At 41.8% G+C, this 13297-nt stretch overlaps 1 protein-coding gene across 3 annotated transcripts in view; it reads right to left on the bottom strand.

The window, feature by feature from the left end:
* The window catches only part of BEAN1 (brain expressed associated with NEDD4 1), a 53856-nt gene extending 42586 nt beyond the window's left edge, over positions 1–11270 (bottom strand). Inside the window, exons 1-2 of one of the 3 annotated variants that reach the window (XM_013176653.3) lie at positions 10885–11270; positions 10090–10164 (exon numbers count right to left, since the gene is read on the bottom strand). In XM_013176653.3, the coding sequence (XP_013032107.1) occupies positions 10090–10164; positions 10885–10915 (106 nt within the window). In that variant the 5' untranslated portion in view covers positions 10916–11270. The remainder of the gene's footprint in view (positions 1–10089; positions 10165–10884) is intronic. The other 2 variants (XM_013176656.3, XM_013176655.3) reach the window with 2 other exon arrangements.
* Between the last annotated feature and the right edge of the window lie 2027 nt (positions 11271–13297).

Below are 13297 nucleotides of genomic sequence, written 5' to 3'. Positions count from 1 at the left end.
AAACCACCAGGGCACCGTGTTTGAGAGGCACCTAGCCTCATTACCTGTAGGCATCAACTCCTAACCAAAACACTCCATCTTTGCCCCAGTTTAATACACAAAATGGATGGAGGAAAATAAATAAATAAATATTTACTGCCTTGTATAGGTCTGAAGGACTGGTTTAAGGGCTTCTCCCAACCCTTTACCATTTTGACAGTGAAAGATAGGAACTCAATCTGTTAGGGTGGGAGCACATTTTTTGGAATAAACTTAAACCGTTGGGTAAATTTATGGAGACAAATGCTTAGGTTTGGTTTGTGGAGATACTAGATACTTTGTGGTAGGTTCTGCAGCTGTGTGCACACACCATGCCTCTGGCTGCTTAAGTGCAGGGCTGAGGCTCCTTCCCAGGAGAACGGTTGATTCCTGTGGGCTGAGCAAAAAACTGAATCCCCCATCTCTGCCTGGAGAGGGGGAAAAAAGAGCAATTTTAACTTATCCTGCAGTAACGTACCATGGCTTCTGTTCTCTTTATGGATACACACAAGCATGAAAACAAATTCTCTTAAGTGAGAGATAATACCTGCCTAAGCCCTGTAACTTAAGAAAAACGGGGTTTTGGGTCATCCTAATATTCACCTGTTTGCACAAGAAATGGAGGCGCTGGGTGAGGGGATGTCACTTTCTCATGTCTGAACAGCACCTCTTTTTCCTCATCCAAATGTCCTAGGGGCATGCCTGAGGAGAGAGTGGCCACTGGCTACTCAAAATAGCTGTTTTATTTGATGTTCATAAACAATCAAATAGCGTCCCAATACAAAACTTAAAGGAGCTGGGGGTACCTCTGTGCAAGGAAGAGGATCTGTCTTTTTTTTTTTTTTTTTGACATACTAACTGCACATTGCAAAATACCCCATGGAATGCCAGTGGCTAGCCATACCATAGAAAACAGGCTGAGAAAATGACTGAAAGAAGAGCTGGTTATGTTAAATGTATTCCAGCTCATTAGGTTAAAATCTACTTGTATACTGTATGGGGCAAACAAATTCATGGGAGATCAGGAAGTTGGAAAGTTATCTGGGAAAAGAGGGGGAAAAAGTGTATTTTTCAAAGAAAGCATATATATATATATATGACATTTTGCAAGTAGTGCTACTGAAATTGGGCTTATTTTGATAAAAGGAAACCATTTTCTGACAGGTGCATCTGAGCGCGCAAACAGATGTACTGAGATCTCTGAGTTGCACACTTTTGTTGTGCCTTCAAATAATGAGAAGCAGAACAGGAAGAAAACAGTTCATTAATGACAGATGAAAAAGTATTTGAATTTTGGCATGGAAAAGCTTTGTGCAGAAAACTCTTCAGAAATCACCTTTAAATCTCCCTAAGCACTAGAGTTTATTTAGGTTACTTTATATAACCAATCTAAAATATTCCAAATGCAGGCAAATAGAAGTTCAGGCCCAACTTGGAAAACACCAGCTCCTGAAAGCAAATGCACAGAGGACTAGCATGCACATTGGTACCCAACAGAACACCGACAATTCTGCTACGTCAGGTTTTTGTTCGCTCTCCAATGTTTTTAATTTGGTGCTTTTTTGTCAGCCTTCATATCTGCAAAATCATGCAGCTAGGAGTAATTGTTCATGATTTCCAATTCTCCACACAGCTGCTCCAGTGGAAAATGTCAGTACCCCAAATGCATTTATAAATACTGCCAGCACTGAGGACAAACTGTTACAGTAAATCTTAGGCTGTGTGCTTGTACCTGGCAGCTCAGCAATCCAGAGGCCAATAATCAGATCACAGTGTTTTGTATTTTCAGAACATCTTGCAGTCTATTTCCCAAATGGCTTCTGTATTTGTGGTAGGTATCTCAGACAATCTTTGGGTAAAATGGAATAGAGCTCCCAGCAGTTAAGGTTGTCGGGATTCCTGTCTGTTTTTTAGAGAGTTAAAATATTACAGAAGAAGCAACTAAGCAATAACTATTTTGTGGTATCAAAGATAGTCATTGTGGAAATGCAACAACTTCATTAGCTTTAGACTGCATTGTCACTACAAATATCAAGAAGGAATTCACCTGCAAGAAAATGATGCCAATGAAAAAATACTATTTGCAGATTTGTTAAAGTCGTTGGTCCCAGTATGCATCTCACATACACATTTATATTTTCCATAAAGTCCATTTAGTTCATAACCTAATCTGAAGGTGCACTAATTATTTTAATCCTCTTAGAACCTGCTTCAGTTTATACCCTTTCGTATCTTTCTTGTTCACTGTTCCTGTTTTAGTTCAACATAATTCCCCTCTATCAGTAGCTACAGTTTCACCAATTTTTGGCATAAGAAACTTTTTTACAGTTCCTGCAACATCAAATTTCTGTTTTACTTTTTACCACCTTACTGGCTCTTCTTTAAAGGGCACTTAATAAATGCCCCTCCTGCCTCATCCAGAAAGTAATTGTACACACTCTGTTTCTGCTAGTTGTTGTTGGACTGTCTAGGCCACTTTGGGGTACACTCCTTATGAAAGTGTTAGAAAACCACAGCAGTGTTATATTGTCTTCAGGGAAAACCATTAAGAATGAAAGCTATAAAAAATGATAGGGGCAGATGCAGTTCTTTGGACTAAAGAGCAGTGGGGGACAATGACAGTCAAAGAATGGCGTGCAAACCTATCCCATAAAGCTGCATGTCCAGAATATAGCAAAAGTAAAATATGTCTTTTGTAAATCCAGATGATGTAAATGTTCCAGCTATTGCCAAGGAAAGCTGCAAAATACCTGGTAAAACATGAAGACTAAAAATATATAAATAGTATTTTTAGGAAGAAACTGAGGCACGGCCCTCATGGAGCAGTCAGGGACATAGGTATAAAATTCAGTCTTAGTTCTGACGGAACAAATGATAATGTCTAAGTTCCAGGTAATCAGATTTCTCTTGTGGAGCACAGATAGTTTCATTTGTGAAAAATGAATTACTTTCCAAATGATGTTTCTGTCTCAGTAGAGGCCAGAACACAGTGTTTTGTCTTCACAGGACGTTTTACCCTGAGGTAAATTGATTTGAAAACATTTTTTACTACAGATGACAGGGAGCTAACAAAGTCTCCACCGGAGAAGCACTTCCCAGTTCTAAGCCCACCTGTTCCAATCCGAGCGTGCCAGGCACAGGCAGGATGATGGTTTTCAGGGTTTGTACTCCAAATCTACATACGATTGAATTAATTTATGATTTTAAAATTAGTAATTTAAGAACATAAAATGATCCTATCAAATTTAGGTTAAGGTGCAGTCTTATCTAACTGTGATGCATGAAATTAATCCACAAGTTGAAAATAAACTCGTGCCATTAACATACACATAACAAATTACAGCTGTTTTACGTTAGCCAAATTTCTATTTCTCTGTTAATACCATTTTTTTTAAAAATTCAAAGTAACAGTTTATCTGCTAAAGTGGGAGTACACTCCTCACATCAGCCACTGAATCTGATAATGCCCAGATCATCCACCAGCAGGAACTACTCTCAGCAACATAACATCTGGGCTTTGTGAAAGCATGGTCCTTATTCTTGTCTGCAGCCTGGCTTTGAAACCTTTGCAGCTGCAGGAAGATAGTCCTGGTGAAGAAGGATCCTCTAGCTACATAGAGATGATTTAACAGCTCTTGAGTTTGGTGAGAGGATGAGAGAGAAAACTTGTGGTATGTGTTAACTTGATGCTTACTGCTCTACTGTGCTTATATGCTTTAGATGAGCATGCACAGGATATAAAGAAGAGAGATTCTTATCTGTGGTGACTTCTTGTGCCCCTCAGTTCCTAAGAGTTTTTGCATTGATGGCAACTAAGAAAATTTACATTAATCCTAAATTGGTGAGCTTACACAAGATGTCATTTTTGCACTATTAAAGTATCTTAATACCACCTTTACTCCAGCATTTCACAATGCTGTAGTTGGGAATCAGTTTCACATTTGAAGATCTGGAAAAAAAAAACCTTGTTTCTTTTTCTAATGATGTTCCAGCACTTCTGTATTACTACCTTATATCTCCAAGCTTTGGGAAGGTTTCCAATTTACAGCTTGCTTCATTCAGCAGAAACATTTTTAAATCAGAAACATAGAAATGTAGTGCTGAACAAAGTATTTTTTTAGGCTTTCATATGCACTCAGATCAGGTTATCTAATAGGATCAAGTTGCAAAAGGATGGTTTCCACTCACATTCCCATTCAGAGTTGTGGTGTTCTAAAATCAAAGCCCTTTTTAAAAATGTCTGTGTTTTTTCAGTTGCTTGTTCTGCTTCAAACTGTCTTGCAAGACTGAAAGCAAAAACATGATGTTTACTGTAAGGGGCAGCACAATATGAAAAAACAAAATTTTTGTTCTTAATGTACCAATTTCTTGCTCTTCCTATACATTTTGACAGCTCCTGATTGGGACTGATGCTAAGTAATGTACCATACAGCATGTACCCCAGCACACAATAGTATCAATACGTCAGAACTGCTTTGTCGATCTACTGTTGAATGCCCCATACTCTCTACAAAGGAACATCTGATTTCACAAACGTGTTTAGTGCGAGGAGCTGGATTATTAGCATAGTTTAACATACACTTCAAGTGATGCATAGAAGTCATTCCAAATAGCTACTCTTTGTTGCTCTTCTTTGCAGGGTTGTGTGTGCCAAGTAAAGGACAGATACCAGTCCAGCAGCCTGGAGAGCGTGGCTTTCTCCTTAAATTGCTGTGTAATCCAAAGCAATTAATTTCTCTGTCACCCTCTTTCTTTTCCAACCTTTTGTCTTATCTGTACAATCTGGAAGGACAGAGCCAGTTCCTCTGTCCAGGACCTAGCACAATAAAGCTTTGGTCTCAGTTGAGACTTCTAAGTGTCCATCAGACTGGTAGAAGTAATCTTGTCACAACTGTGTAGCTAAATCAAAATAAAGTGAGGATGCTGAAAACCTGTAAAGACCGTATGCTTGGAGAGCTGTTTCTCTTAAACCTTGAAACTAAAAAAAGATTAATCACCAACAAGAGAGATTCAAAAGCAAAAAGTGACAAAACGACATGTATTTCACTATTTATTTATGTAGTCTTTTAATGCAGTAAAACAACTGCTGAAAGGAAAATCTCCATTTTAATGATAGAAGGGATTAACATGCTTGCAGCTAAAAATAGCAATTAAAGATAAGAAACTTAGGCCCAGGAAAGAAAGTGTTGTAGAAGCAAGATCTGCATTGAGACTAGATTGTGATCAAGTGGCTTTGTCTGAAAGGTTGCAACAAATTATCTTCACACAGACTCTTGAAGACTGTAGGTGTATCAATGTCATTATTTAAAAAAAAAAAAGCATTTCAGGAAGTTGTAGCAAGTTGTATGTATTCAGTTTTGCAACCAAACTCACTATTTGCCTAAATGCTGCCAAAGCTAACTGAATTGCTTGCTTCTGCCAGCTCTAAATTTGCAGCCAAAGTTTCAAAGCATCTGAAGACAGACACTCTGAGTAGACTTTACAAGAGCTGCTAATCAATTAGGTGTCTACCCCTCAATGTTGAACGAGAGGTGGCTGAGCAGCTTTAGGTGCCTTAATATCTAGCTCAGTCATTACACAGTAATGAAATGACAGAAGGACAGAGTCAGTAGTGATCAACACTTCTAAAACTTATCTTCCCTCCTGCTCTTATCCCAGTCTTGTTCTTTGTACCAGTCTGATCAATTCCTTTCAAAAACTAATGCATAATTTCTATTTAAAAGGGAGCAGGGTTGGTCTCTAATCTGTGTATTTTTGCCTAGTAGTTGCACAGGAATGAATTTCAGTCTATTGTTCTCTACACTAAAAATAAACAAAAAACAGGCATGGGAGGTAGGAGTGGGGAGAAGCTGCTGAAACTGAGGAATTAAGTCAGTAGCTTTAGTGGAAATGAACGATTTGGAATTGTCAGCCTACATCCTCATAAAGGAGGATGAGAAATTGTCAGGCTTGGTGAGAAATAGATACCTTCCTAGTGCAGGATCCAATCTAATAAATTAAAATGTGAAAAAAACATTCTTGATGTGAATAACTGAAATGATACCAAGCCATCACAAAATAAATTGATGGCAGAAGGATACTGAGCAGGATATGACTTATTAGGGGAGAAGAACAAAGAATGCTAAGTTACAGTTCTAGAACCATTTGAACATCCTTGATTCTGCACATTCTGAAATGCCGCATGGGAAACTGTGGGGAGATACGGGCTACACCTTGAAGGAAGGGCATTAGGGAGCCTCTCTGGTGCCTTCAGAAAACATCCATGCTTTGAGAAAAAAACAGTGGAAGAAAAGAAAGAGCCAATTTTTCTAGATTAAACTTTGCTGTGCATTTGGAGAAGAGAGGGCTACTAGAGCGTGTGCTTGCCCCATTGCCTGGCATCACAGACCTACGTGGTTTCTGGCGTTCTGTGGCTAGACAGGCTGGAGTGAGTGGCAGATGGTGGTGCTTCGGTTGCTGACACTTCTCAAGGCATCCTGCGGGTACAAGTCTTAGTGCACACCCGTCACTCGCTCCACAGCACATCCTGGCATCATCCTGGCTCCACAGCTTGCAGCAAAGCTGTCACACACAGGCTTGAAGCAGTCTCTTGTCCCTCTGTATGTCTCACAGCTGGTGCAGCTAACAGACCACTCTAAGGTACCTACAGAGCCAGTTCCTTCGCTTGTTTGAACTGAGGCTCTGGGCTCCACGTGCACATGAATGTGCAGTTACGTTCCTTGAATACTGCTATCTAGCCGACTGTATTAACCTGGCTGAGTTTGGAGACCATTCTGGGAAAAAATGCAGGATTTTCTCTCAAGAACAAGAGCTAAAGACTCCCTAGTCTGTAGCAGGGGAGAGAGTAATTGATTCTTGCTGTGTACAGAGAGATTTCATTGGTTCTGAGTTTGCTCAACCTTCTACTGCCTTCCTGGGGTGTCCGAGCACAGCTAGCCGTGCTGGAGTCAGCGACATGCAGCTGGGAGCCAGCTGTGGGAGCTGAATGTGAGGTACAGCAGCCAGAGGGTCTGGTCAGGGGCCTAATGGTCGTAGGATAAGGATTTGCTGCACCGTTTTCTTAACGTGAGTTTGTCCCTGTGCCTGGCTGGGTGTGCTTTCATACAGAAAGCTGCAGTGTGAACTCTCTTGTTCCTTCTTGATTTTGTGAGATAACACTGTTTAATATGAGCAAAGGTTATAACACAGGAGTCTTAAGGCTGAATTTTAAACAGTCTGCATATTTTGTACTGCTGTTTTTCCTGATTTCTGTGCCGAAATGAACATTTTATAAATTTCTAGACATTCCTTGTGCTCTTAGATGTAACAGCTGAGACATTATAGTTAAATCTGGTTATCATCCAGACATACTAATATTTAAATACAAAACTATACGGTCACTTGACAGTTGTAAAATAGCTATGTTCTTAAAATAGCTGGTAAGTATTGGCTGTCTGCGTAATTGACTGAAAACTAGTTGATTTTTTTTTTCCTATGCTTGAAACATTTCTTCAGAGGTGAATCTTGGACCTCCTGAGGAGAAGGCATGCAGGAAGGGAAGGCAATTTAGTTACAAATATTTCTCTGCTGTTCTACTACTCTGACAGTTCTGGGCCCCTTCATTCATATATTACACGGTGGCTGTGGTTCATGACTGCTGATTGATAATGATTAATACTCATAACATCAACATTTTTGAGAGAGAATTTTGACTTACTACTTATTAAAACAATCTTCTGAACAAAAGCTAAAAAATACAGTTGTTTTTTTTTTTCTCTGAAATATGCAAAGCAACAAAACTAATTGCAAATTTTACTTCTAATCAGAAAGTTCCAATAAACATTGACATTCTCCACCTGCCTTGGTACTGTATGTTTGAAGTCACACAGCTCCATTCCTGAGTATTAGCTTGCCCAGACTTGGCTTGTGTGACTTCACCTCTTTGTCCTGTATGGGATGCAGTGTTCTCAAGGCACGGTGGACACCTGGCATGAGAAGAGTTGCAGTCCTGCTCCTGGGCCTTTCCATTTACGTCGGAAATTCAGTGTTTGGAGAGTAGATGGGTCTAGTACTGGGCATACATGAATTAATACGTAACAGGAGACACTTTCTGGGTTTGCAGTAAATGCACAAGCCACATTTTGTGAGGTTTTCTTTTTGGCTAACACCTACCTGTTACTGTGTTAACTCATTAGATATAATGGATAATTTAACATTTCACAGTCCGAGCATTACAGTAATTAAACACATAGAAGGCCAGAACGTTGGGCATACCTGAACTGAACTCAGTTAAGATGGAAGTAAAAAGAAAATGCTGCCTTACGAACAGCTAATTTTGAAGAGAAGTAGGCACCCATTTGGAAATTAGGGCAATAATTGCACTACTCTGAACTATGTTTGCTGCAACACCTGCTTTACATAGCTCCGCTAACATAATGTCAATGCAATCCTAACTTGTCTTGCTGTGAAGAACTGGTCTCTCTGGGAGGGGCAGTGGTAGGGAAGGGTAAAGGAACACAAAAGCAAAGAATGGATAGAAAACTGTATTACTCTGCTCTGAATTCCCAAACTAAGCACATAGTGACTTCATATGCAATGAAATGCTATGGAATGTCATTGTGTGCATAATATTAAAATAACGGTTCTCTTGAGAAATAATTGAAACGGTATTTTGTAATATTAACCTGTAACAACATGAGCAAGCACATTTTAATTTTTTTTTGCCATATCTACAGGAAGATCTTTAATAAATATATGGACTGGTACATGTGGCTATAGTAATGTTAGCTTTTACAATTCCCTGTCATTTTTGTGTTATTTTGTATTTTCTATGACTTAGGTGATGCTAGTTGGTCCTACATTAGGTAGACAGAGGATGAACAGTTTTAATCAGCAGCTACTAGTTTTGCACTTACTCAAGCCCAACTTTAGCATGGTTTTATTTAGGAGTTTAAGGGATTACCAGACTGTCTGAAGAAAAGCACTTTGCATTTACTTGGTTTTGCACTGTAACCAGCTTTACTGATCAAACTCCGCTCTTAGTTGCCATAGAGCCTCTTAGGGTTAGAGCCTCCAAATACCTAGTGCTGACAGATGCTGGTGGTGACAATATGAATAGTTCCTCCAAGTTGGTAGGGCTTGCAGCAAACACTCATCTTGGTAGTTTTTCCAGTCTATGAAGATAACAGTTGCCTGACTCTGTCATGCTTTATGTACATTCCAAAGTAAATGTGAGAACTTTTTGCCTGTTGTTTCTGTAAACTTCAGGTTTTATTCTTATTATTTCTCACCCATGAAGGACATCTTAGCTTGAAAGTTTTGTTATAGAAGACATAATCTAGTTACAACATTTCAGTATGACTTTTCTTGAGATGCAGCACGTGCTCTGAGATACCCTGGTAGTTTAATTTTTGTTAGGTATTTTTTGTTAGGTATTTTATCATTATGCATTCTTTTATCAAAGAGGTTGGATGTGCTAATGTGATTCCTTGCATACACGTGGTTTTCTACTGAAATACAGCCAGTGACATAGGCAGAGTTGGCTCTTAAAATGTCATATTTCCCTTTCAAAAAACTTTCATGTAATAACTACAAAAGTCAGTCATAAAAAGGAGAATGGAAGGAAGTCAAATGTCAGGAGTTACGTTGTATTTCGGTGAGTGGAAGTAATTTTTAGCCAGATTTGTTTCAGTAGTGAGTGCCAAAATGACATGAATTTTGATGTCAGTGTGCTCAATTTGTCGATCAGTTTCAGCAGCTATGTGCTAATTTCTTGTGGGAGAAAATGCTGAGAAGGAGGAAGCATTTTTTTTTGGAAAAAGAAATAGTGAAGTACTTGTGCCTGGGACCAAGTTGTACAGTCCTCTATTTCAGGCAATTCTTTCACTCATTTCTGTGAGTTTTGCTTGTTCAAAGATCACAAGCTCGAGTCAGTTTCAGTTAACTCAGTTGTTTTCTTAGTCAGGAAGCTATTTGCTTTTTAATGGATTGATGTTTATCTGCTAGAGGACTTTAAATACAATATTCCTACAGCTGTACATGACTGCAAGGCATGCCATTAATGCAGTTAAAAAAAAAAAAGAGGCTACTTACAGAGATTGGAATAATTGCTGCCTATTCCAATACGGATGGAGCTTCCAGAGATGAGAGGAAGATGGAAGAAAAGAACTAAGGAGGGAACAAAAGAAAGGTCCTTAATAGCAGTTTGGTTTTTTTTCGGGACCAGATGTCAGATGAAGACACTGTGTGGTTAACAGGCTCCTGTTCTCTAGGGCAGCGTTACACGTTTCAGACCGAATATGCGCACAGATGTAGCTTGAATGGGGTAAAAATAAATAAACAAGTCGTTGCTTCATACTTCCAGGAATCCCTCCCGTTCAGGAAATGATATTCTACATGACTTTAATGCCTCAGGGTTCAGAAGCCCACGTATAAACAACAACGTGTTATGTAAATATGGTAATTATCGCTGGGAGGTCGTCCCCAGTCAGCGGGCAGGCGCCCAGTAACACGGAGGGACTGGTTCCCAATTCCTGCGCCCCTGGGCTGCGTGGGGCAGGAGCCCACCTCTTCGGTACACACACTGCCCTGCGCACCGAGCCTCAATATTTACCACTTGCACCTCAGGGCTTTCCTCTGAGACCCAAAAAATCACGAAGGGTTCGGCTTTTCCTGTCAGCCCCCCGCTGAGCTTCAGGGCTCCCCTCAGCCCGCCCTGCCCGACCCGCTGCCCCTCGGCACGGAGACGACCGGCGTGCCCCGAGCCGCCGCGGGATCGCGCCCCACGCCCCGGGACACATCCCTGTCGGGACAGAGCCCTGTCGGGACAGAGCCCCGTGGGGACACAGCCCTGTGGGGACGCAGCCCCGCCGCCTCAGCGCGCCTTACCCCAGCCCGCGGCGCCGGCCGCTGTCTCCATGCGCCTCAGCCGCGGCTCCCCGGCGGGCGGGAGGCGAGGCGGGCGCGGCCGCCGCCTCCTCCTCCTCCCTCAGCCGCCGCCGGCTGCTGGACGGGGGGCGTGTGGAGGCGGCCGACCTCCGCCCCGCTGGGGCAGGCCGCCGCGGCCCCCCCTGGCCGGCCCTGCCCGCCGCCGGGGGGAGAGGAGGGGCGCCCCCGGGGCAGGCCGCGGGGAGGGGGGCTCCGGGCTGCGCATCCCCGAGGGCCGGCCGCGGCCTAGGGGGGCTCCAGGTCCGTTCCCCGCCCTGGTGCCGGCTCTGGGGAAGGGGAGCGCTGTAGGGGCTCGGGCTCCGAGCTGGAGGCGGGTGCCGGCTCCTCGGGAACTGCGGCTGCGAGGGAGGGAGGGAGGGAGGGAGGGAAAGGAGGGCACGGCCGGGATTAGCCGGCGCTGCGGGGGAAGCAGTTCGGGCGGCTCGGTGGGATCCAGCAGGATTTAGGACAAGGCACAGCTGGAGCCCGGCTGCACCAGGGCGGCACGTTTTTACCGGGGATCTTGGAAATGTTTCCCATCACAAGTGATAAACGTCCCGGTACTAGAGCCAGAGGAAACAGGGACCGCTGTGTATGAACTTTAATCACGGGCCATTTAGGTACGAAAAATAAAAGAAAAAACATGTTGTCAACTGCTTAGGCAAAGCGTGTGAGAAATGCAGCCTTTTTGGCATGTCCTTTTAGTAGAAGCTTGGATTTTTTTAGGAACCAACTTGTAGTGGCAATTCCTTTCTCTTGTGCACGCCTGTTGACCCCACTGGCAGAAGCCGGCTTGTGGGGTGCTTCCTCTCACACTGCTCGTCCAGGCGACTCCTTCACTTTTTGTTTGCAGGCCTGTGAGCAACTTCCCATGCATAGGAATACCTTTGCCATCAATACCCAGGCTGTTTAATTTCTCCTTGGTTCAGTAGTGATGGTTGCAGAGTTGTAATGAAGTTTGGGGTTGATAAAATGCTTGTGAACTCTCAGGTCTTCCTGTCAGAAGTGTGCTGCTGTCATCGATCACTTATTTTTTCTTTTCCTTTTTAATCCAGGCAAGCATGAAATGTGTCTGAAGCAGTTGAAAAGTTTCCTGGAAATTTGCAAGTAGATTTCATTATGGCTCAGCAGTACTTGTGCTTTTTGCCAAAATTATAGGAACTCGGTTCTTAATTAACCAATTTCTATGCTAAAATCCCCTCAGAATTCTCCTGCAAAAATTACCTCTTGATTAATTTCTTCAACCCATCAAAGTATTTGACTCCATGAAAGACTTTTCTACCACTTCAATAAATGGAAACCATATGACTTCATTTTAGGGCCCTTCGTCATCTAGTTAAGCATATAGAAATTCTCACCTTCACACTATCAGAAAAGCTGGGTTTCTGTGTGCAGGCTTTTTGAATTCACACCTGAAGAGTCAAGTATATATGTAAGACTGTACTTAACGATATTAAAATACTTTCTCCAATTTAAATCTCAAAATTTCTAATATTTAGTGCTTCTGCAAATTTTGGTGATGGCATCTTTCCCAAATGGTGCCTTACATTTAGCCATAGTATCCATATAAACTTTAGTTCAAACAGACTAATAGTCTTATGTTTGACTGCAAAACATACACTTAATTAAAAAAGCTGAGAAACTGTTGAAAATACAGAGGCCTTGTTACCTGACTTTGAATTCAGGGTAAGCAGGTTCACATTTGGCAATTCTGGAAAAAAAATCCCATCTAAGCCCTTTTTAGGCTCTTTTCTGAGAAAGTCTTGTCCAGAGGAATTTTTATCCCCAGAGGAGATAAGGAAGGGATGGCTTCTGAGGATGGCTTCTGAAGGGATGGCTTCTGAGACACAGAACGTTTGTTTCTGGGTCAGACAGCACAGCGTGCCAGGTACGATCCAGCGCAGCCTTACTGAAGTATCATCACAGTTAACAGTGACTTTCTCGGTACTTGTCAGTGCTCAGCACGCTCATCTTGAATCTACATGAAATGTTTCCAGGTTTTGCTCACCCCACTGATTTCCAGATCTGCATTAAAGGTGTATGGAGATGGGACAGGTTTTTTACCCTTTTATTCCATATGTTTTTCAGATTGTGGGGGTTCTTTTTCTTCTGGTTCCAGTTGTGCACCGGAACAAAACCTGCTTGTTGTGGTGAATTCAGGCTGGAGTCTCATTTGCACACTTTGTGCAGTCCCTCAACAGGAATGCGTCAGGGAGATAGTATAGGATTATTTACATCATTATTTATGTGTTTTTTTTTTTTTATTATTTATTTATTTATTTATTGCATCTGTTTTTCTGTTTTGCTAAAACAAATTTGCATTAGATTTTTTCCTGCAAATCAATGATTTATTACACAGACATTTGTTTATATG

Source organism: Anser cygnoides, chromosome 12 (assembly GCF_040182565.1).
Source record: "Anser cygnoides isolate HZ-2024a breed goose chromosome 12, Taihu_goose_T2T_genome, whole genome shotgun sequence".
Lineage (NCBI taxonomy): Eukaryota > Metazoa > Chordata > Aves > Anseriformes > Anatidae > Anser > Anser cygnoides.
The sequence above is the reverse complement of the archived record's forward strand: the minus strand, read 5'-3'. Positions and strand labels throughout refer to the sequence as shown.